This window comes from Ptychodera flava, chromosome 17, assembly GCF_041260155.1.
Source record: "Ptychodera flava strain L36383 chromosome 17, AS_Pfla_20210202, whole genome shotgun sequence".
Lineage (NCBI taxonomy): Eukaryota > Metazoa > Hemichordata > Enteropneusta > Ptychoderidae > Ptychodera > Ptychodera flava.
The window spans coordinates 26,542,537-26,568,128 of NC_091944.1; the positions used below are offsets into that span (position 1 = coordinate 26,542,537).

General features: G+C 37.8%; 1 protein-coding gene across 1 annotated transcript; it reads left to right on the forward strand.

Annotated features, from left to right (window-relative positions):
- Nucleotides 1–1,695: 1,695 nt before the first annotated feature.
- Nucleotides 1,696–24,946, forward strand: LOC139115903 (uncharacterized). The gene is made up of 5 exons (XM_070678324.1): nt 1,696–2,192; nt 16,173–16,314; nt 17,596–17,793; nt 21,080–21,259; nt 21,972–24,946. The coding sequence occupies exons 1-5, from the start codon at nt 1,944–1,946 to the stop codon at nt 22,667–22,669; spliced, it is 1,467 nt and encodes a 488-aa protein (XP_070534425.1). The 5' UTR covers nt 1,696–1,943; the 3' UTR covers nt 22,670–24,946.
- The last annotated feature ends 646 nt before the right edge of the window (nt 24,947–25,592 follow it).

The window sequence follows — 25,592 nt, forward strand, 5'->3', positions numbered from 1 at the left end:
TTGTTGGCCGAATAATGAGTGTCACGGATTCAGAGGTATGCGTAAAACAGTCTTCAGTTTATACATTTATCAACTGTTGACGTGAAAATAGAAACATCCTTATAAAGTAACTGTGAAGTTCAGAATAGCGACCGTTATAAAAATGTCAGCCACCTTTTGCATGGGTATTAAAGTTCATTATGCAAAAGTGAAAATATCGACTTTTTGAATAGTTTTATATGCTGTAGTTGGCAGTGTGTGGACAAAAACGATTATGAAAAAAAGCAGTGTTACTATCTTACTTTTTAGATACATTGTAAAGATTTATATCACACCTTACGATTTTTATGTATATCACATTGCTTTATGACAAGTTGCATCCCTCAAAGATGAAGGGAGCTGATTAAGCCTGAAGCGATCATGCCACTTTCTTTCTGTGTATCTTTCTGAAACGTTCCTTTAAGGTAGCGGTAAAGGCTATTTTTGCACCAATTCTTTTCTCAGAGTTAATGTCAAGTTTCAAGTGTTAGAATCAAGATATTTAGTTCAAATTTTCAGGATAACTCCCATAGTTAATACTTTCTCCAAAGAATATAAAAATTGTATATTCGTAGCCATGATTTTGAAATATGACACCAATCAATATTAAAATTTAATTTTTCATATTTTTTTACATCTTTGAATTTAATAATAAATTAATATTACCAAATTAGTTATAAATATGATGACACTATTAATTGTAAGATTTGTACGGCAGGATTTGTAAATAAAATTTGTTTTTATGATTTTACATGGGTTTACATTTCAAAAAATTATTAAAAATTCTTTCAAATTTCAAAATGTGATTTTTCAAAAAGTACTTCAAATACAGGAAAATTGTGCCGTACAAATCTTATCTGTAACCTTGTTAATAGGCTGTAAAAATTCCATGTCCATATCTCATTTCAAAGGTTGGATTTAATTGGTATAAAATTATGTAGGAAAACTGTTATTCTGTCAAAATTGTTGAAAACAAGCCATATTTGCACCCCTCTTTTGAAGTCAAAGAGCAGTCTTTTTGGTTAATCTCACTTTTGACACCTCTTTGACACTCAAAGAATCTAAAAATGCATTTATAATAGCAGTCACGCATTCTGAATGCAAGCACTGCCTTGTCAAACTTTCCTAAAAAACAGTAAAAAATGACTTTCCCTTTTCAAACATTTTTTTAAAAGCTAGGGGACCTCTACCATAGTTAATACACTAAGGACTGCCCAGCTTCCTCTTATTTGGTCAGTTTTTCAGAAGATTCAATGGGCGATAACTCTGCAATGCTTATGACCCCAAATGTCTAGTTTTTTTTATTCCACAGAGAGTGTTGACTACTTTCATGTTTTAATAGTTTTATTGAAGTTTATAACTGACGCTCTAGCCTTTACCGCTACAGTTACGCTACAGTTTTTTAAAGTGTACGAGGAGTCAATTGAGTTGTTGCTAGTGCGAAGAAGATAAACAGATACACAGTAAAAAGGTATCAAGGAAACCTGTGGAGTTAGCATTTTGCTCACAGGAAATGATCTTGTCATTTTGTTATGAAATGCACCACGGTACCACCGCTAATGAGTACGTTTTTTATTTTTTGTTTTTGTTTGTTTTTCCTTAAAATAGCATCTTGTACCGAGTCTCTTGACGGTATTTCGTGTACGTGACATCCTCATGCATTCCAACATGCAAATCAAAGGAGCAATGAGGCGTTGCACTAAACGGTCTACGATTATACCCACGGACATTTGTACCATTATAGATTGTGACGCAAGTAGGTAGGCTGGTGTGAACTTTGACCAGGAAACTGTGAACGACTGTGACTGGCCAGCTTAGCTTTTGTTATTTTTTCCCAAGTTATTTCCGCGTTTTGCGGGTTCTCCTATCCCGAGAAGAACAAATCCCTCCAGAAGCGTTTGACAACCACGCAGTGTTTTACACCAATGTCCCAGTGTTTGCCTCACTACAGGAGTTCAATGCAAAGGCCTGGGTTTTCGACGCACGGTCGCGTCCAAGCCAAGGCCGCCGACCAAAGCCGCGTCACCCTGCCGGCAAAACTCGTGCAGTGGTCTGACGATTCGATTACCGTCGAACAGCTCATCGAGGACTATGATCTACCGCAGATTATACAAGTGACGATCGGTTGGTGCGGCGTGGACGAGTCCTCGCCAGACAGTCTCCAAGGGGAAGAGGTAAGGATATTGTATAATTTGAAGATTTACCCTTCAAGGTCGGCCGAATCGAATAGTTGCTAATATTGATATATTGCTTGACAGAACCTCTTTAAGTCTTACCTGTCCAATCAATTTAACATATATCCGACTATATAATCGTAAAAATTTAAAGGTAGGAACAAACTTTATTTGCTGAATTCTTTATTTCTTACTTCTTGCCTCATATACATACTGGTCTAGCACCCTCCGAACGCGTCAAATTAGAAAAAAATCCAGAAATTGGAAATGTTACCACGTTTATGTACCACTGGTTTACTTCCCGCTTTTAATCATGTAGGGTCACAACAACAACGCAATGTCGGTGACAGTTGAGTCCACCGATGAAGGAAACATCAATATTTTGTTTTCCATGACTTCAACGCCTGGCAAGTTCAGCGTATCCATAGACTGTAGAAGGGGGGCTCTACTGTCTATGGTTTATCCAACATTAAGTTGCTGGTAACATAGATCACACGCTACTTGGTAAATGTTCTGAACTTTAGGCTACACCTGAAAGTGAAGCAGGGTATTCTATTATGTGTGTACCTTTCTTATATAAAAAAAACTACGCCACGCCAGTAATAGACCAACATATAGTATACATAGGCATCTGTATACTTAAGAGGCACTGTCTGTAAAAACCTGCAAAAGGTGGCCAAGGTCAAATTTTCAATTAAGACGAAACATATCACATATGATAGGGCATAATTTAACTAAGAAGGAATGAATTTTAATTTTTGTTTAAACGGACCCATTTTGATGTTACAGGCCATGTCACGTGATATGGTGAGGACCTAATATTTCCTTACGATTTCCCCTTTAAAAAGTTGAAAATTCTGTAAAAATGCAACATATTCACTATATTGTAGATTATTATCTAACAAAAAGTGACGGTATCAGTATATATATTTGTCATGAGTAAGTTCCCTCAACACGTCCGTAACCTTATATTGACCTTTGACCCTTCTCTACCGTAGAGGGCGCTCTAATGCCGGAGAGGTGAAATCTGAGCAAATTTCAGCATTAAAAACTTCCAATTTTATAAATTAAAAATGGTAACCCTTGTGTGAGATCCCGTGGTGACATGTACATCATGTTACGTAACATGACTAATGTTTTGTGAATCACTTTTAAAACTTGCGGGCAAACAGTTATTTTTTTTGTTATGCTGCCATGAAAAGTGATGAAATATTGCTACTTTCTTATTTTGATTTTTGCTAAAGCCTGTCTTAATCATTTATCAACAAGTTCGTTTTTGATACCATTGACAAAAAATAAACCCAAAAAAACATGATTTCAAATTTACAAACAACAAAAATAACAACAACAACAACACAAGTAGCAACTTCGTGACACGTTTTTTCGTACCATACGAATACATATACTCCGGGTGTAAGGGTGACGAATTCATAAATTAATTTCTTTGTTATTATCTTCATCATCGGTTTATTGCTAACAGTTTACTTTCGAAAAAATGGAATATGACATTTAACACACACCAAAAAAAAATAGTTTGAAAAATTTCAAAGTCCAAACTAAACAAAATACGATGACACATTTCCTTGTAAGCTTGAAGTAGCTGTTGGTTGGACTTTTTGTATGTATTTACTGAAAGTCTGTCGCCTTGGAAAATATTTGACATTAGAAAGTATTTAGATACAGCAAACAAGTAAGCACTGCTTCTACTACAATTATAAAAATATTTACCGTCATTGGAACTGCTCGTGGGATTCCTTGACGTTTGTAAGTGAAGACATAAAAAGCAAATAATCCAAAGGTTTCTGTTACTATGGGGTCAAAGGTGAATGACATTACGTAACCATAGCTGCAACACGCAGTCCAACGTAAACAATAGACGCGCTTGCCGCAATCCGGAAGCAGCCGCCGGTGCACTCCGAGAAAATTTGTGAGTATTGGCATTTTTATCCATGATATTATCAACGAAAATAAATTCGACACACCAAACAGTTTTGTTTCTTTACTTTTACAAACTTCGGAAGTGAAATTCAGTGATAACATCCAAGCAACCTGCATCGGTCGAAACAGCGGAAATTTCAAATTGGTGATAGCGATCCCGGTGTGTTGACTTGACGATTATTTATCAAAATATGAGTCAATGTCAGTCAATGTCATATTTCAGCTTGGTGACTTGATGAATCCTAGCAATGTACTGCTATCTGGAATGGCTGTGACATTATCAGCAATCGCTTTACCTGGAAAAATGGAGGCAGTAGGAGAAACCCTGGCTAGCAATGCCCCGAGTGTCGAATGATTAGACCTACTATCGCATCACATCAAATGCTGCGTATGAGAGCTTAGCCATTCATGATTCGAAATAGGCGAGTGTGTACAAGTGTCTGAGAGAGGTACAAGCACATAATCATTAGGAACGTAATTTTGTTTTATTCTCAATTCACAATAATTTTAGATCTACCTGTTGTCATGAAATGGATATCTCTGTCACAGCTGTCGGTTGTGATGTCGGCATTGCTGCCGGAAAAGCAAGTGAATGCCATGGATCGCCAACAGCCCTTGAATTGTGTACTCGAGACATCACTGCACATCTCAAATTTCCGAATGCGCTTTCAGAACGACTTTAAATATAATTGTTTTGGTTGTGCTGTCATGTGTTCAGGTCATTATAGAATGAACCCATCGTGAACGAATCACTTTTACCAAAGTCGATATTTTTTTTGCATTATATCATCATTTTGTGTCTTTTTCAATGCTGAAAATTGGCGCGTTTTAAACCGTTGACTATTTTTGCCATTTCCAGATTTAAACTTTTGTTGAAACTTTCAGAATAAATTAAAGGGGATATTTGAAAGAAAATAAGGCTAAAAAATTAGGGGGTCACAGCGTGAATTTTTAAGGTAGAAGAAGTCAAAAATAGACTATATGAATGTTTTTATAATTACTTTTTTTTTTATTCACATTAAAGGATAACCCATTTACAGACACCTTTTTTGTAAAAGTTCCCAACAGGGCCGTAATCTTCCATGGGTCCTAAAAACACTAAATACAATAAAAATACAAATAAAAGTACAGCAAATTAAACACATGAGTAGTTAAAGTAATTAAGAATAAATAAAGTGACCGTATTCAGAAAAATTATAAGTCAATGTTATCTTTTATAAAAAGTTTCAATTGTATTTTAAAGATACTGAAACTAGGGCTACATCGAAGATTTTCTGGGAGGGAATTCCAAATTCTGGATGCACGCATTACAAAAGTTCTGTGACCTGATTCCGTTCGAGGAAGAAGGAGGTTACGCGAGATTGCTGCGCGTGTGGGATAATCATGAACATTCATTAAAGGCACAAAAACATGTCTGCAATGTACGTCGGAACAGAGTTCTCAAAATATTTAAAGACTAAGATACAAGTGAAATAGAAAATACGTTGCTTAACGGAAAGAACATCAGCGGCTTTGAAAAGATCATTACTCGGCGTATCAAAATCTGCCTTCAGTAGAATCTTTAATGCTCTTTCTGCATTTTATACACCCTGTCCATGTTGTTCTTACTGGTATTTCCCCAAACCACACTACAATAGTCAAGAGTTGATTGAATTAAACCATAATACAGAATTTTTCTAAGGTGAAAAGGAATTAGTTTATGTAAGAGTCTTAGTAGACCTATTCTCTGACTCAGTGTGGTGCACATATTGTCAATATGCTTATTCCAAGAAACCACATCATCAATAGTCACACCAAGGATCCTCTCAAAATTAATACAAGAAATACTTATATCATTTATGACAACATCAATTTTGTCGCAACGACGGTCAACATTGTGTAGCTTATGCCGCGACCCAACTAACATAGCCTTGGTTTTGTTTGCATTAATTAACATACCGTTGCTAGTTATCCAATAGCGTCATTTTGAAGTAAATTTTTGACTTGTTGACTTGGGAAATCGTAAAGCCAGATGGGAGAAGAGTCTGGTCATCGGCGTACATGTCTAAATGAGAGTTAGAAGTTACAGATAATGGCAAATCATTGATAAAGATGGTAAAAAAGCAAAGGGCCAAGTATCGACCCTTGCGGTACTCCAACTGATACTTTCTGTCTTTCAGAAGTCTTACCCATATGACACACAATCTGTGAACGTTCAGAAAGGTACGATTTAAACCAATTTAGGTTTTTATTATTCAGTCCATACAGAGAAAGTTTCTTTAAGAGTAACTCGTGGTCAACAAGATCAAACGCCTTAGACAGGTCGAGAAAAAGAACTCCAGAAAGATGACCACTGTCAATATTTTGTAATAATTCGTCGCACATACGTAAAAGGGCCGTTTGACAGGAATGGTGCTTTCTGAAACCAGACTGTGTCGTATGCAGCAGACTCTTATCGGTCAAAAATTTATACAAATTACAATGAATGTGATTCTCTAAAATCTTAGACATTGCTGGGAAAATTGAAATTGGCCTATAATTTGACATTTCATTTACATTACCAGTGCCCTTATAAATCGGAACAATTCTTGCACACTTGAAAATTTCAGGAAAGGTTGCATTATTAACACTTTAGTGAGATAAAAAGAAATAACTGGGACACTCACACTTAATAACTTAGCATTAACGTTATCGACACCTGTGGATTTCGCCTGTGATAGTGCCGTTGTAACAAACTCAGAAGACAAGTGCGGAATGTTAAAAACTGCATCATCAAGTTTTCCACGAAGATGATCTTCTAACAGTGAGAAATCGGTTTCTTTGTTGACGGTAACATTTAAAGTATTTGAAATATTAGAAAAGAAAAAATTGAAAGCGTTCACAATAACAGAAGGGTCAGAAACAAGAATACCATTAACTAAAATCGGAGTATTTTTTTTTGAAGGTTTGAAAATGCTGTTAAAATATCCCAGAGAGATTTGCATTCGAACCTTTCTGTTCAATCTCTAAAATACTCTTGTTTTGACTTTTCAATCATATGGACAACTTTGTTCCTTTATTACCTATAAGAGGTAGTTTGCTAGCATCAGAGTTTGCTTGGTTAAGAAAAGCATCTCTCTCATGTATGGCATTCAAAATATCGTCGTTCATCCATGGCGGTTGTCTAACACGTCGAAACGTTTTTCAATAAATGGAGAGTGAATGTCACAAATTTTGTTTAAAATGGTAACCCAAATCCTCATCACCATATTTACATCAGTCGCAGAATCATCTAAACACCACGGCGCATGCTGAAGGTCACGGAGAAAAAGACTATAGTTAATGTTGGTAAACGAACGAAATTTGACCGTGAGATGAGAAGTTACATGTGGATAATGCGAGTTTCTTTTACGTACCATTACAACAGGATAATGATCAGAAATTCCAATTTTAGGCACAAAAGCGCTAGAAACATTTTCTCGATTGGAAGTATAGATATGATCAATACATGTCTTAGAAACTGGTCTTGTAGGAAGCAAAATAAGTTGAACTAAGGACAAGTTACTCAGCGAATTGTAAATATAGTGACTTGGCCGCTCTCCGTGAATAAATCAATGTTGAAGTCACCCAATAAGTAAAGTTCTTTACCAGTATAGAAACCCTTTTCCAAATTCGATTCAATACAAATATCAATGCTATGAGAGGTACCAGGTGGTCTATAAACACCAGCAACTAAAAAACTATTACTTTTAGGAGGCTTGATCTCAAGCCACAAGATTTCCAAGACATCAGATTCCAGGTCAGACCTTCTCGTGTAGCAAACATTACAACGAATATAAGCCAAAAGACCACCGCCCTTTTTTCCGATCCTATCTTTTCTTTCAATTTGAAAACCGGCAATTTTAAAATCATTGACAGAGTTCGTATTACTTAAAAAAGGTTTCAGCAAGAAACAATACTTCCAATGAAAACGTTTTGTCAACAGAAAGATAATGAGTAATCTGATCAATTTTGTTAATATTGAACATTCCAATATCCAATCTTAGACCATTCGAAAAGCTTGTCCGAGGAGCGTGTGTGTTCACAGAGTCCACGGCTTGAGCTTCCTCGCTGAGACTCTAACGTTGCCGAAAGTTCACACAGTGTTGTGCTTTGTGACCCGGAGACCACAAGCCCAGCAGTTGATACGGATTCCATGTCTGCAGACTCTCTCAATATGACCAGATTCGCCACACAGATAGCAGTATACCGCTCTTCTAGATTTCGCTTGATCGCTATATCGTTGAGAATTCGAGTGTCGACGGTTGTAGACATTGTTGTGCTTACTGCTACCAGATGTAAAGCGCCTTCCCGCAGACGGAGATTTGGTTGTGAAGCAGCATGTGCATTTGTGAGGAGCTTATCACATCCAAAATACGTTAGGTGCACACCATCACGCAGTAACCGAGACGTGACATGTCAACTGAACCATCCCGAAATCGAAAATTAGCATCATTATCAATAAATGCAGCGGCAAGGTCCCCATTTTCAGACCAGAAGGTCAGGATTTGACTGGTCAATCCTGGGACAGATGCTGAGAATACTAGTTTTCTCAAGCACAATCTTCTTGTTTCATTTAAAAGTAGATCATAGTCAGCAGTCAAGTTTTCAACAGTGAGGTCTTGTGAACTGCAGTCATTTCCACCTACTTCTAAAAATAACCTCCTTGAAAGGATCGTTGCCAGAGTATTTCGTGGCGATGAAGTGACAGATTCTATCTATGGTAGCACCTGGCAGACGCTTGACAACAGTGTCAGTTGAATTGCTCGAAAAATTGCGTAATAACGAACAATACCTTATTTACATTTTTCTGGCGGCCAGCTGCAGAGTGGTCCTCGTAGGCTGTTGAGGAATTTGTACGCGATCGAATTGATGGAGATTGGGCAGAGCTTGTCCGTTATCTGCGCTGTAATTAGAAATGGAGTCATTCTTCACATCGGTATTCGTATTGCATGGCGTATTGAGTTCCTGTAGCATGGACTCGCAGTTAGATTCAAGTTCATGACATCTATTTCGTAGTTGTTCATTTTCAGTCGTTTTCATAGAGAGCTGTCTTATTAAATCAAAGTTTACGGCCTGAAGTGAAGAAATTTCAACTCTGAACTTGGCCTGTACGTTCAACATTTCAGTTAGTTTCAATTCAGTGGACTTCAACAATTTTGTTATAGTTCTACATTCAGGACACGGCCAGAAGTACCGCTGCGTTTCATCCTCAGTAGCATAGCATTCACACAGCGAAGATGAAACCAAATAAAGCACAGACTACATCTTACCATATTACCCGACTACTACGGTCGAATCTACAGGATTCCGTACACAATGGTGGATCGGTATCTTTCTCCTGAACACGATTGCTGCGCTTTTTCCTTTAGTTTTTTCCATTGGTTTCATCATTTACGTTCACAGACGATGAAGATCGCAGCCGAAGTCTAGACGTAGTTTCGTGTTCATGGTTATCCAGTCTTTCTTTAGCGATAATAGCGTCTACCCTTTTCTTAGCATTATTGTTCAAAGCATTTCCGATATAGTGGCATTTGGATTTGATTTTGTCCATAGGAAGTTGGGGTAACAGAGATTGCATCTCACCTTCAAATCTCTTCACATAAGGCCATTTGCTGTACTTTTTAAGTTGATCTAAGTCAGCGTTTAATGATGCCTGCTAGTTCGGTTGCTATGGTAACAAATGATGATATGGTATGGGAATATCATGGGTGTACATAACAAACAATAATGTCTTATTATAAACCGCATCATAAACAACAGAGCGAAATTAAAGGCTACTATTCAAATGCCAAATTACTCTAAAAGTTCCACTGTTAGTGCGTTATTTCACAGCATAGGGCATATTCTGCTTCTATGCACTCACTGTCTTATGATAAAACACCTCAAAATGCAGCCATAACTTCTTTATATAATTTAGTCTCCCATAATTGGACTGTTGAATCATATATGCAAGTGATAAATGGTGGCGATAGAGATGTGTACACAAACATCAAAAGGAAGGGTTGTTTTGGCATACCGGAAATTAGCTGTGACATACTGCGCATGCGCAGAACTATAATAACAGAGGCGCAGTATACTTTATTAAGACTTAATACACATTGGATTCTTCCAAAACGTGTTATAATTTTGTATGTGTTCGATGACATAAGGTTGTATGTTTGTGAACACTAAAATACTCCTGTTCGCCAAATACTCGTTTCCCCATAGATCCCCAATAAAATCAAGCATTTCTGTTGGTTTAACAGTGACCTTTGACCTTAACCGAAATTTGGTGCCATATCGAATAAATAACACAACATTTATATTATTTTTTGTGACGTGTGTAATATTTATTCATATTAACAACTATGCATGCAGCAGAATAATTGGTATAATATAATTTAACTAATTGTATAATTATTGCAAGAATTTACAAAAACATTAATAATTTCAATCATTTATACTACTCTGATCGATATCAATGGAAACAGAAATGAAGGCAGTACAAGGAAATTTAACAACTAAAATGTACGTATTTTACGAATAATAACATATGAGTACTATCCATTCCGACAGGGACACGCGGAATTGTGCTAGAATCAGTGAAAATCTTTGAAAATGACGAGAAAACGCCATTTTTAGAAGTGTTGCCATGGCAACAAACTTTTCCAAATTAATATGATTTTTAATATTTTTGATAGAACTGAAAATGATGTTTCATAGTATACAAGATATCTTAATTCAATTTAGTTTTTCTCCACTAAACAGTTTTTTAAAAACGGGAAGGCTTAGCAAATATTTCTAATTTTCCATAATTTTAAAGTAAAATTTAAGCAAAAAAACAATGAGTGCCCGCACATTTTTAATTGGACTATTAGACATCGGTCTTGGGTTAAAGTAAATATTATATCTGCTTATTAGGGTCCCGCTTCCTTTTTGAGTTAAACACGTTTGAATTTGAGAAGTTTCCTCTCTTTCCACAAATCCGAAAAACATGGCCACTTGAGGGCGCTATCACGAACTTAAGATGGGGTCAAAGGTCAAATAATAGCCATTGTCTTAATTGACTTGACCATTCGCGTTATTATTTTACTGTGACTTGTACATTGGAAAATTAGACAAGACAAGTAATGATGGTGAAATATTGGTATATTTGTTATATAGAAATGTTGTTTTTGACCATTTGATGTAAAATTTGCGCCATTGACGTCTTATTTTTCAAACGCTGTTACTATGGTAACAGAAGGTAGCACAACAAAATTATTATACTGGTACTTTAGTTGGGTCACGGCCTATCTTTTGGTATATAATTATATGTTTTTGAAATTTACCCTTGGCCACCTCATATAGGCGCTCTGCAGGTTTTTACAGACAGTGCCTCTTAATTATATATATATATACATATATATATATATATATATATATATAATGTGTGTGTGTGTGTGTGTGTGTGTGGTGTGTGGTGTGTATGTGTGTGTGACGTGATTTATATATATATATATATATATATATATATATATATATATATATATATATATATATATATATATATATATATATATATGAGATATTCTCTACTGGTGCCGTATACTAACGAGACAATGTACAGTAAATAATATACTGAGTCATCTAATCACACGAAATTGTACTGTTTTATCGTTTGTCCACATTTGACATCCCATATATAGGTTTAAGATAGGTTTAAGATGGGAACCGATCAAAATAGTTCGTCAACTCCAAACCTGACTTCTTCCTTACTGTCTTGTGAATGACAGTGTTCACACAGTATTCATTATGCGTGTTATGCAACAGAATAATATTACCTTTGTATTATATAATTAAACTTTCTTCTCGGTCGTGTCACTCGCCACAGTATTGTACTGCGGATGTTTTCCGAGTAGTTTTAAAATCTCCCCTACAAAAATCATTAATATATGAGAATTGTGTTTCGTACTGTAATACATTTTTTTGCTTAAACATGGGCACTTCTGGAAGTAGTTTTTGCTAGACCATAGAGCCTCGAGGGTCTATGGTTATACACTGCACAGAAGTGTCATGGTTGGTCGGCCGCCATCTTTGACACTACCGACTCTTAAAAGGATAGATAACAGCCTTGGTGAGAGAGTTAGGTAATGCATTGCTGGAATAGATGTACTTTGTTCTTGGTGGCAAGCTTTCTTCGTCTTCAACAATTGGGGAATACCCGGTTCAAAGCGAACCCAGACGTCAGCTCGTGACAAACAAGGTCAATAGGTTAGCATAAATACAGCGATGTGGGTCCATAGCTGTGGTGTTTTCGGACGGATTCCTGCCTTTTACGGGCTGGTTTTGACTTTTTTACGATTTTAACCCCGCGGGGTGCGGGGTGGCGGGGTTAAAATCGTAAAAAGTCAAAACCAGCCCGTAAAAGGCAGGAATCCCGTCCGAAAACACCACAGCTATGGACCCACAGTTAGCATAAATACAGCGATGTTTTTTCGCTACCGTGCCCTTCAGTCTGTACCTCGGAAGCCCTTGTCGAATAGCGTCAGATCTCGACCTGATCACCCCTAGTTCCAGTGAACCGACCGACCATAACGATACGTTTTGGCCAAACCATTGTGGTGAAAGGGTTCACAGACACAGCGCGGGTGAGGATCGACATGATGTCAGATAAAAGAAGGGTAACCTAAGGTCACCTTTCCGGGTACTGGACAGAAACCAGGTGGTATATAGGGGATGGATCGGTGGTAGTGTGCAGATGGAAGCTATAGAGCTGCGTAGAGTGCATATATGGAAAGTTAAAACCGTCGACCTTAAAAAACAATCAACGTAAGACTTGTATCGCTACTATAAATAGCTTTAATACGTTTTCAATTCACTAGTTTATGCAGAGAATAAAACACAGCGTGACTGGCTTTATTGCTTCCTTTTTAAGGCTAGTGAAAGTTGGTGGTGAAAGATGCACTTTAATCCCGTATATGAAAGTACTTCATGCAGCAGAAAAAAATTCGAAGCACTTCTGCTTCACCTGCACGGCGTTGGCACCATGAAATATCGGATCATAGCCCGCGGGAGCCGCAAATGCTTGTCGGAAGTGAGCAACGGCATCAGCGGCATCCCGTAAATAAGATCTAAATTAACGGTCGTCCGATGCCATGTGGTGTGAGAGAGACAGAGAGACAGAGACAGACAGAGAGAGGGGGAGAAGGAAAGGCCATTTGTCCGAAATATTACGTCAGAGTACGTTATTGTTATTATGTAGGCTGTAACTACGCGCCCATTGTAAAGTGTTTCAACGGATTCTATGTGAAAGTAAGTCCCTCGTTCCGACTCATCATCTGTTAAAATTACGTTTTATCGTTCTTAACACAAAAGACGAGTGCCGGTAATCGAAAGAAAAAGTGTCCAGTTAATAATGAAATATAAGTCCCTGACACGTCTATATTTTATCGGAAGGACGTGTCAGTCAATTTATTACGGCCGTGCGCCTTGTGACTGTCACGTGCCTGTCTCCATAGGTCATAAGTTTATCTGAATAAAACTACGTCATTAAACATTCAAACTTTCCTCAAGAAACCATTTTCTCTCAAAGTCTAGGGCAAAATTCAAAATTTAAGCATTACAACGAAACAAATCGCCGAAAATTTATCGATGTTTGTAATTATTAAAGATAGCTATTCAACATATCATCGTTGAAAACCATTTCCAGGTTTCCAACAAACTACTTTAAACAATTGGTATTCCAATGGGTATGGATCCTGCGTGTGCCAGCCGTGGTATATCGCGATATACCATGTTTCTTTTCACGTCTCGACCAATCAGATCGCTGTATTTGCACCGTCAATATACTGGTATGATATAATTCTAGTTACATAGCATCATATCAGGACTATTCTCTGTGAGTTTCCGCGGATAGCACGAGTTACACTTCTGTGGCATGGTTTTATTTCTCGTGTAGTGGACCTTTACGAGGGGATGTCGTCGCAGGGTAAACAACGTATTCACGCCTTACGTCCCCTTCTTGCGGCTTGTCGTGCTGTTCTTTAACCAATATTATAGTTATACTACATATGCTGCATGTCCTTCTCATTGCACTGCACTATTCTGCCTAGTTGTCCAAGGCTCTCACTGACATGGTTCATATAAGACATGTGGTTCGTTATATGTTAAAGTGTGTATTTGTGGTGCATCTAAGTACAGTTGGTCCGAGCGATACCGCCCTTCCAGTATGGACCTGCCCGCCCTGGGGCTCTTATCATTATTTCAGCAAGCTATGCCCCTTAGGTTTGTAACACGGCCCAGCAGAGAACCAAGTACTCGCCAGTCTTGTTTCGATTCTTTGTCTGTTCTTGTTATGGAGACGTTTTTCGCAAGTCTGTCTAACAGCTAAGGATCGTTTGAGCAACGACCGTAGAACAGGGTTCAACATAACCATTGTCACGTGACCGTCGAGAAGTCGCGTTCAGATGAAACATTTTGACACCATGATTTAATACGCAAAACAACTTGTAATAAAAGTTGTGTTTCGGTCGGCGATAAGTGATCACGAAGTTATTTGGAGAGTGTTACGTTCGGGTCACAAACTTTGCTGCAATAAAGTTCCTTTATTTGTCCTTCAATTAAAGATTGACGTTTGAAAGTTAAATCACAGTCCCTCCACCATCCACTGTGGTCAAATGAAGTATCCTAATATAGGTCACCAATCCGGGTTATTATTGCGCCAGAAAACTGTAGCTGCTTTATCACTATAGTGCGCGTTTCACTCTGCTACAATGTCTCTTTCAAGCATTTTAACGTTTTCTCCACATTCAAGCTCAGCGAACAATAATCGAAATTATTGCTAGTTACAAAGGAAATTACAAGTTTACTCAGGATAAGAGCTTGAAATGACATTGACAGCGCTGAATTACGCCTGCTGTAGACTGAGATGACGTGTGCATACCGAAACCGACCAATAATTTTTTTTCGCTTTGTGTCGAGGTATTGAATTTCGTGTGCCATTATGGTTCATGATTTTATAAGTGTTACGGATGTGATACTGAAATTCACATAACCTGATAAACATCAAAGCTTTACTGTAATTATTCAGGGGTGGCTGACATGGATCCCAAGTTTGCTAAATTAATTCCGATTTACAGCTTAGGCAATATCGATTTTATGATAACTTTTTAGAGTTAGAAAAAAATGTGCATTTTCTTTAATGTAGCCGATTTTATATTCACCTTTGTTCTGTTTGTTAAAGATAGTTTTTTTCATAATCCCTATTAAAATCATGTCCAAACGTCCATTGTTCAACTTGGCAACACAGTTTGTGGGTGACAATCATGATTCCGATCCAGAACTGAATTCTAGGTCTGGAATAGAATTCATTTATCATTTAATATATTAAAATTGTATATTGTACCCAACGTGTTGTGTTTACAAGGCTACCTGCTTTGTGTTTCAACACTTCACTGACTAAAGGGATTTTGAATGTTGAAAATACTGTCAAAAGTTGAAGTTAATGTCGTTTTCACGGTCACTACCGACGCCTACTTTTCGATAAAATATCGCATGAAAGCAGTTATAGGTCTCCGTACACTGTTAGTCTTTATCGGACTGATATAAGGCAAGCTTATCAAAAAAGACGACAAAATGTCAAACACACCTTACAAAGGCGCGATACCGGCCTATAATAACGCCTGTTCGTAGAGAGGGCCATCTTTGTTGAGGCGGCCATCTTTGTTCTGTTTATATCAACATGTCCCATTTCTCCCGAGGCCCTCTGTGAAAAAGCGCTCCCGCAAACCCCTAAGATTTCTAGCAATTCGCAATTCTAATAACATATTATAAATGGTTTAGGGTTGTTCATAATGAAGCACATCACTGAAATATTTATTGTGAGCTGTTTGGAATTTTGAGAGATGGAATGAGAGCGTGAACAAATTCTGCATCTCTCTTGTCTCACAACTCATCAAACTTTACACTTTACACTTTACGACGAAATCAGATGCCTATAATGACGTCACAATAATTGCTTTCTGTAAAGTTCGAGTTTATTCATCATTGTTCATGTCATCATGGCTCACCGTCTTTCGACAGATCGTGCTCTTTCACGAGTACATCACACAGAATCGAATCGTAGCGGAGGACAAGTACGGACAGCACCTGAGCATCTCCAAGGATTTTGCCTACAAATTTGAGGTTATTCCGGATTCAAATGACACAAAGAAGAAAAAAAGAGGTAAAGATGATCTGTGTTTGTTTATCTCGCCTGTTTCGATTGTAGCTCAGTAACCATGATAAGGTGGCTGGGTCTGATAGCATGAGGTCAAAGTACCTCTCTTGAAGTTTGTTGATATTTGATAACCTTTGACCCACCATGTCGGGGTCACCTCAGAAGTAAAGACGTGATCTATTGTCATATTGTTCTGTCTGAGCTCAAACTTCTAATCCAGCACCTTACGCAAAGCTTTATATTCTCAGGGAGACTAGGCTCTGAATGATGAGTTATCCTAAAAAAATAATTAGATGAAAATTGTCGTCTGCGTAAAATTCCCGTAACCTCTCTAAATAGTGTTGCCTAGAGATTGTTAATCGATTTTAGTTCAAAATTTATCATTTTTCCGTGTTTACAAGAATTACGATAACAAACATTGGAAAGAACATTTAAACCCACGGTCCCTGTACATGCTCGACTGCAGATAACGCGCAAAGCTTACATCCATGGTGCGCATGCGCAAGGTCCATTGCCACTTTCTAAAGCTTATTGTCGACCGTCGGGAAAATTGATCCTGCTTGCCAGAATTCAAGTTAAACATTTATACTCATTTTTTTACGCTAAGAAGTGCAGAAAATGTAGTCCTCTCGTACTAAACTTTACTTTGATTTACTATAATGCATGTTACCCCTCCCTTCTCAACGAAAGAGCGTACTATTTTCAACTATGCGTCAAAACTTTAGACGGTGTCGGACATTTGTGTTCGTATCATTGCAAGTTCTCGAGAAATTTTCTCAGAAAAGCTTTTGTGAAGGTCTCTTTTCAAAACTGTCGGGCTCGGTCAACTTCGAAAGAGTACAATGTTCCCGCGTTGAAAATATTATTAATTTTATCAACGTAATTCTATGCGCGAGTGAAACTCGAATGTACAACCACAAGATAAAACGTAGGACATATTGCATTATCAACATCATCATCATCATCATCATCATCATCATCATCATCATAACTGCCATCATTATTATTACTGTCATTGCAATTATTGTTTTTGTCGTCGTATTTTTGTTGTAGTTGTGGTTGTTGTCGTTGATATTGTTACCTTATGAATTTTAATCTAAGAAGTAAACTATACATTCACGATGGCGCGCTTTCAGCACAAACGATATGACCTTGGCGAAATCGATTTCGCCAATGAGCTTTGGTTTGAACTATCAACCATCTGTGCCGTGTAATGAAAGACATAAGCACTTGTTATTGGCTGTGTTCACCATTTTCACAATCGTTTCCTCCCTTCCGTCATTCCAGAGCCTCCGCCAGAACCACTCAGCATTCCTGTCCTGTTAGAACGTCATGACCTTCCAGTCAAGGTTCGCCTGGCGAAGAAAGGTGGAAGTTACGTCAAAGTCTCGCAACCGAAATTCTACGACGAGGTGCGAGATTTCGGAGAGATTACATTTCTGAGGCCCCATTCTGTGAATTATCTTGTCGGACACTGTTTATTGCGTGAGTATGTCAGTTTTTATCACAGCTACCTGCGTAATGTATTTCTTTAAAAGCTGAAAATGAAAAACCTTTGATATACCTCACTGGGCATAGCACAACATCTCCGGTTAATTACACTTTCAAGTTAACACCTATATTGAAGCAGCTAGAAGCTATAGCAGCAAGAAGTCTAAACCTGCACGTTTAGTTCACAGGAAAGCATGAAGCTCCACTGGCTGACACTGCATCTTTAGATCCAAGTCTAACTATAGAAAGTAGCGGGAGCTGCTGTCTATGGTCTAACTGACTCTCTGCATGTGCTGCGTGCCATCCTTAGTTAGTACACCCTTCGTAGAAAACTCTGACATTACAACTACATAACCATTATCATAATCACAGTTCCCTCTATCCTTGGATAGAGGGACTGTGGCATAATTGTACAACAGTGCCGGAAAGTTAACATGCAAATAAACCAGTTGTGATGACATAAGGGACTGGTCATTTTCTCCTCGACCGGTCATCCAGGGATAATGACCTCATCATCACACGATTCTCACCTTGTATTCTGGAAGTGACAGTGAAATCGTCTTTTGCCATTATTTTTGCTATCTTTTATTGACTTCAAAATCTTCATTATACTATTCTTTTTACAGATATATGCTTCATCTACAAACACAACAGTTTTGGCCTGGATTTGAGGTGGAAAAAAACAGCATAATTCTGTGACAAAATAATGTAACAAATGATGACTTTGTTCATATATGAAGTACGACACTCCCCGAAAGTCAAAGTTTAACTTTTTACCCAAGCTCCAGTAGCTCCCGACAAACTTCAAAGCAGTCTTTTTCACAATCGAGGATAAAAACTTAATGGTTACTGCGCGGGCAACTCTTTGAAACTAAGAGCAAATTAGATGAAACAATTCAAGTGATAATTTAATCCAAAATTGGCGCAATTAACTTTATGGGAAATTTTAATTTTTCATTTGTCAGAATTACAAGTCGATGAACCTAATTTTATCAGTAGGTCTCTCTTATTTGAACAAGGTACAAACCGACAAAGAATTGTGAGGTTTCTAGTCTTAATGTGTCCAAGAGGCACGTCCTACCTTACCATATCAATAGCTGTATGACATTATTTAAGGTGCAGAATACCCACAACATCGTAACGGAATGTGTCTGAGAGGGGATTACGCAGACAAATGACATTCAAACGCAAAAAATATTCAATTTTTTCAGCACAACTAAACTTGGAGTTGTCTCGAATTCCCAATACAATAGCCCAAGGTAAAGACAAAAGAGGACGACTGTAGTACCAGCCTTGCTACTAAAAACTTAACTTGCTCTCACTTTCCAGTAAGGGAACTTTAAAGCACCCCTTTCGAAACCGAGGATACAAATCAGCGGTCGTCGTGTAGAATTTGATACTAGAGAAACAAATTATCCTATATCTCCTGACACTTAGAATTCAAAATGGCTGCCATCCCTGTTGTGTGATCTCTGTAGAGGAAAAATTTTCGATTTTCACTGAAATAAGCTAGCGAAAACTGTATTTATTCCATTAGTTTCAAAATCAGCTCCACTAGTAGTAGACTAAAAATATTGTAAAAATTTGAGAGTATGTATTAATATCTGTCCACGAAGTGCATTCTATATGAATTGCTAACGTTTAACTGAACGAATTCAATATTCAGATATTTAGCTTGTGCATAGTGTTAGGGTCAAAGTACAAGGGGGTTGATTTGATGTTTATCAAAGCTTTGCCTTTTAAGTATATCGTCAATTAACTCAATACATGTTGATCAGTGGCCTTGTTTGAAGTGCAACTTTGCATCACGGATGACTCTGTTCTTATATACTATATAATCCGGTGGGCATATAGTCGAACTAGTATAGAACGATTTTTGCGACAGAAATAGGCAAATTCGCAAACTTCTGTTTCAAAACTTCGCAAAACATGAGAAAGATGGGAAAGATAACGTTCTGTCAAAATAAAAAAAGGGAAGGTCGTGGGGAACGTCTAGGCAGATCTCTTGGTCGTCGGGGAATCTTACTCGCTTGGCTTAGCTTCGAGGTACACGGGAACTTAAGCTGGGAAATACTTGGGAAACTTATATACTCACACGGAGACGAAGATATACGGTGGTTGGCAATTTTACTGCTAAGGGAGAGACACCAGGATGCCCCTAACTAAACTAAACAATAAACTAAGTCAAAGACTAAAACTACTCTAACTACGGGGTTATACCCAGATCTACACGCCAGCGTAGTGCCTCCCGGAATTCCCCTTCCAGTCTTTCTTTCACTCTTTTTAAACACTTTTTTGAATAATTTAGCTGATAGTTGAGAAATGTCTTGAATTCCGATCATAGGCTACTGGGTGTGTGAACGTGTAATACCCGGCTATCAAATCTTCATACTGGTATCTTTGTGCCGCATATGTGTCGACAGGTTTTTTGTTCTATTATTTTGGAGGTAAAGGAGGGGAATGTGAGGAATTTTTCTCACGTTCAAGGTTGCGGGCATTGGAAATGAGGGAAACATGAGAATGGCTTCATACCAGCATAAGGAAATGATAGAGATATGACAGTTCTATGCAATAGTGTGTAAATGAAAATTTTCCCAGAATTTCTCTTTTTGCGGCAACGCTATGAAACATCAACTAAACAGGGAAGTGAAAATTGCACGCGTCTGATCTGATCACGGAGTTGTATTTGATTATGATTGTTGCTATGACACCGATTCTGTTGGCTTGATTATTTACTTAATCTGTTGTACAACGCCACAGTCAGGCGTCGCATATACCATCAAGAGAGATGGGCTCCACATGGGACATTTTGAAGTTCTTTTCATAGTTGAAAAGTAGGGACAGATGGAATATTGGGTCACTTTCCGAAGCTCATGAAAATCTTGAAATTCTCACTGATAGTCCTGTTACTTGCATGCAATATTAACACAATTATTCTGACAAGAAACATCTCTATTATGTATAGAAATTTATCAAATCAAACGTGATTGGATTTTTATTCATGTATAAAAAAGCACCGACAAGATTAGCCGCAATTTATGACTAAGAGATTTGTTGCTGCTTTTATGCAGTGCAGTGACTAACATTTTTCAGCTCAAAAATCTGGCACCCTGTGGGACTGAAATGGTCACAACTCCAAACCTGCAGCTTGTTAAGTTGGTTCCCTTTTCTGTTTGTAATTTTCAATCTCTCTCTCTCTCTCTCTCTCTCTCTCTCTCTCTCTCTCTCTCTCTCTCTCTCTCTCTCTCTCTCTCTGTGAACGGCACATCAACACTCTCAGCGCACGATCTGAACGCCTACTGTGCCATCGCTGTGTTACCGATGCCGCTGGAGATAGAAGTTGCCGTGGGGGACATCAAGACAGCCAACGGTAACAAGGAATGGATGAAGTTTGTGCACAAGCTCAGCAAAATGGCCAAGAGTTCCTTCAATTTTGAAGACTTCATTGCCTATCAACATGGTATGAATCTGTATATCGTAGTACGGATGAAAAATTCGATTTTCAGAGGCCCTTTAAAGTTGACAATTCAAATGATTGGTCTGTTTCTTCAGCCCTCGGGGCTGAATTTCTGTGGGTCACGCTGTTTTAGACCTTGGTGATAGAGGTCACTTTGTTTTGGAAATGCTCAATGGGAGAGGAATCAGTGTGATTTTAATGGTCACATTATACACATATATATATACATATATATATATACATATATATTATATATATATATATATATATATATATATATATACATTTGTATATATATATATATATATATATATATATATATATATATATATATATATATATATATATATATATATATATATATATATATATATATATATCGGTGCTTTTTAACGTTAGCATAGGGTGGTCATGGTGTTTTTAATCCACCCATTCCTATCTATCCCCCGGCAGAAGAAACTGACCATTCCCTAAGTTTAGCTCCATCTAGGATTCTCAGAGAGAGAGAGAGAGAGAGAGAGAGAGAGAGAGAGAGAGAGAGAGAGAGAGAGATGGTGAAGACGGACAGACAAACAAACATTCATACAAACACAGACAGACAGGCATTGACAGACAGGCAGATAGTCAAACAAAGGCAAAGACAGACAAAGACAGACGGAAATGACAAAGCTCATCATTGGTTTCTGTAAATATTCATTCCTGTTTTGTTTTTCAGATGTGTACCTCCTGAAAGCTGGAGAAGTGCCGCCAGAGGAGAATGAATACGACACAATCAAACCAAAATTTGTGCAAAGTGGATCATCGACCCCCGGGGGTACCAGAAGTAGCGCCCCCAACGTGATAAATACAGAATATGATGATTATCGTCATTTGCTGATGAAAAACTCGTGGGGCGCCTCTGCAGGTGGCGATAAAAAAAAGTGTCAGAAGACATTAGAAGCTGAAGGCAGCCAATTGAACGAGGCTGCCAAACTTCTTCTCGAAAGCAGGGATCAACAGTATGAGGACCCCGAAGACTGGATCGTAAAGAAAAAGGGTCCAGAGGGCCCGGCTGTCCCTCCGAGACATTCAGATCCCAGCGCTCCTCCTCCAAGACCGCCAAAGCCAGAAAAGAGCAACAACACAAAGCCAAAACCGAGCGACGACACGAAGCCAAAACCGAGCAACGACACCTCTGAGTTCCCACAGGACCTGCGTGGGCTATCCATTAAGGAAGTGTGTGACGTTTTGCGAACCCTGAACTTGAACGAGTACGTGGAGCAGTTTCGTCGCAATCACATCGACGGGGACATGCTTTGTGACATCACCAATGATATGCTAACAGAAGATATGAAGATGTCCAAATTGCATGCCATGAAGCTGAAGAAATTCATCGGCGGGTGGCGCCCTAACAAGGAAAAAGGAGTGAAATAGACACTACACATTCCCAAGTCAGACAATAACAAACTTGATTGCATTCACAAGTAATATTCTTCAGACAACGGATTATTAACACGACGTTTATGAAGCGAAGTTCGACATTTCCTTTTCTCTACCATCTTGTCGTTCACCACCGCCGGTCTGCCAAACGTCAATAGTACAAAAAAGGATTGTCGCTGACATTTTCTCCCATTTATTGTGGAAGCTTCTTATGAAGCACGATGATGTCAGACAAAATGCTGTGTTTGTTTTGCTTACATTCTTACAACGTAATGGAGTAATAAACAGAGTAAAAATTTAGGAGACTTATGAGGACAATAGTTTGAACTTTTGATATTTTCATTATTCTTGTTTTATCAAACAAATGTATATTTTATTCGTCTCCAGAGCCTATGCTGTAATACACAGTATTACAGCCTTGACAGGACGAAGCATACTGCGAACATTTCGCTCCCAGTTCTCCAATTGAATGTAGAAATGAGCGACATGCGCCTGCATACCATAAGGCATAAAAAAGATCGTTTCTGGTCACCGCGCGTCATTTCAGAACCTGCGCGTCATGGCTTATTTTCGAGAGTGGTAGGTAGGGGTGTGTGACATACTCATCAGTACAGCTATCCTTGATATCCCTGTTTTGCATGTCCAAAATGCTAAAAAGAAAACGGAAATATTATGCAGCCAGTGATAAAAGACAATAACTGTTGCATCAATAAACCAGCATTGTTAGGAATAAAAAAAGAGAAAGGAAAAGAAAGGGAGAAAACCGCGTTGCCGCATCACTTTTGCTGAATGTCAAGGACCAGAAACATTTTTTGCCTAATTGGCTTTATTATCAGAACTAAGAAGGAGATGATCCAAATATCGCGTTTGGGCGACATCATGCGGGTCAATTGTTGTTGTGGGCGTTTTAATTCAACATTTCAAAATATTACAAAGGAATATGGTTGTTTTGCAACGTGTTTGTTGCATTGTGAACGTGCTGAAGCAAAAACCTTTTTTTTTTGCAATTCAGTACAGGGCAGTTTTCTGTACTCGAAAATAGACTGAGTTATTTTCACGCGAACGGTGTGATGTGGAACCACTCTTTTCACAAACATTCCTATTTCAAACATATGATGGACTCTTAATTATTAGGATATCAAATCTAAAAACCAAGCGCAAACGTAGAAAATGTGTGGTAAATACGATATTTTTTAAAAAGTCGAAAGTTTATGAGAAGAAAACTTAAACAAAATACAGTATTTGGATCACGTTAGAAGAAAAATATTCTATTACTGGTAATTTTGGTTAGAGTTGTGTCATTCCGACAAGAACGTCTTGCATGGTTACGAAATTTACATTTATATAACCTTGTTACATTTTGTATACACACACATACATGTATACCTACATAATACATACATACATACTACATACATACATACATACATACATACATACATACATACATACATACATACATACATACATACATACATACATAGAACGCAATTTTCATAGATCGCGAGATACTACAGTATAGAGCACTCCTTCAGTCGCTACCTATGGTCGCTCTAATTAGATGTTCGCCATTGCACTGTACGTGCAATACTGATCTGCTTCCGACAGAGACATAAAAATGTTGACAAATAAATCAAGGGATATTTTAACTGCAAGTGCTAATCATGCAATAGGCTACAATAGAATTTCTTTTAAAGGATTAAGTTTAATTAGGACTTTGTTAGTTTAGTCAGATTTCTACAGTTATTTTTTACCCATGGGGTCAAGAGTGCCAAGTTCAAGGTTATATTACATAAGCACGGTTTAATATGAGGACAACGGCTATATTTCTACGTTGCACATAAATTAGTTACCAGATTTCTTTGATGTTAAATATATAATTTAACTGACATGTCAGTTAAACTAAAGAAATGAAAAACTACAAGTGTTTACAACTCTACGGAGAGACATGTTTTATACTGATTAGAGGGTAGAGTATTTTGCAGACGACGTGTATAGCACTTTAAAAATAGGCATGCTAGTAAATGATAAAATAATTATGTTTCCTGTTCTGTAACTTGTATCAGTGTTTAACAATTGATTTTACAAACAGCTTTAATGTCATCGTTTGTTTTGGTCTTCATGGCTGCATAGAATTTCCAAGGTAACTATTGAAAGTGTATGAAAAAAATGAAAGTGTGAAATTTTATCCGGTTATACTTAACAGTTCCTGGGTGTTTTGTATCTATTCGACAGATAGAACATTAAATTGAGGTCTCTGCGACATCCAAAGGATGCATTTTTGGATTTCCTTACAAACTTGAAGGTATGAGTGCAGGTCAGTTTGAACGTGCTGTATTATGACCAAAATGACACGTTGAGCATGCGCACACACTGTACTTTTTTATAATAAGCAAGGGTATACATCTTGTTCTCAAGTATGCAACGTGTATCCCTATGTCATCACGTGGTAAGGTCTCTCTCTCTCTCTCTCTCTCTCTCTCTCTCTCTCTCTCTCTCTCTCTCTCTCTCTCTCTCTCTCTCTCAGGCACGTGAACGTAATACATTATTATCTTATTACATCAATTTACATCAATGAAAGTGGGTTTTCTAGCTGAGGAACACGTACAATTCGATAGATACAGCAACACCCACTTGAACAGATAACATCAGATATACTAATTAAGAACCATATTATTAACATCCCAGTCAATCGAAACAAAGGGATGAAAGTCAAGTACTCTAGAGATATGCTGGCTGTGTGGCTGTGTGTGTTGACTGAATATGTATTTCAAAATTGTAATCAGTAATCTAAAAGAACAAATGAAATAACAATAAATCCTTCAGGTGTAAGTTGATTTGTTTGTTTGTGTACAGTAAACGTTAGGAAAAAAAATAGTGACAATGTCACTGGTCGCTCCCATATAGTTATCAAAAC

What these genes read in the sequence shown, in the direction of transcription:
- LOC139115903 (XM_070678324.1), top strand. Translation starts at nt 1,944, where the DNA reads ATGTCCCAGTGTTTGCCTCACTACAGGAGTTCAATGCAAAGGCCTGGG. An exon ending in CACAAAGAAGAAAAAAAGAG is followed by an intron (nt 16,315 to 17,595) that starts GTAAAGATGATC and finishes CCGTCATTCCAG; the next exon opens with AGCCTCCGCCAGAACCACTC. An exon ending in TGTCGGACACTGTTTATTGC is followed by an intron (nt 17,794 to 21,079) that starts GTGAGTATGTCA and finishes CAACACTCTCAG; the next exon opens with CGCACGATCTGAACGCCTAC.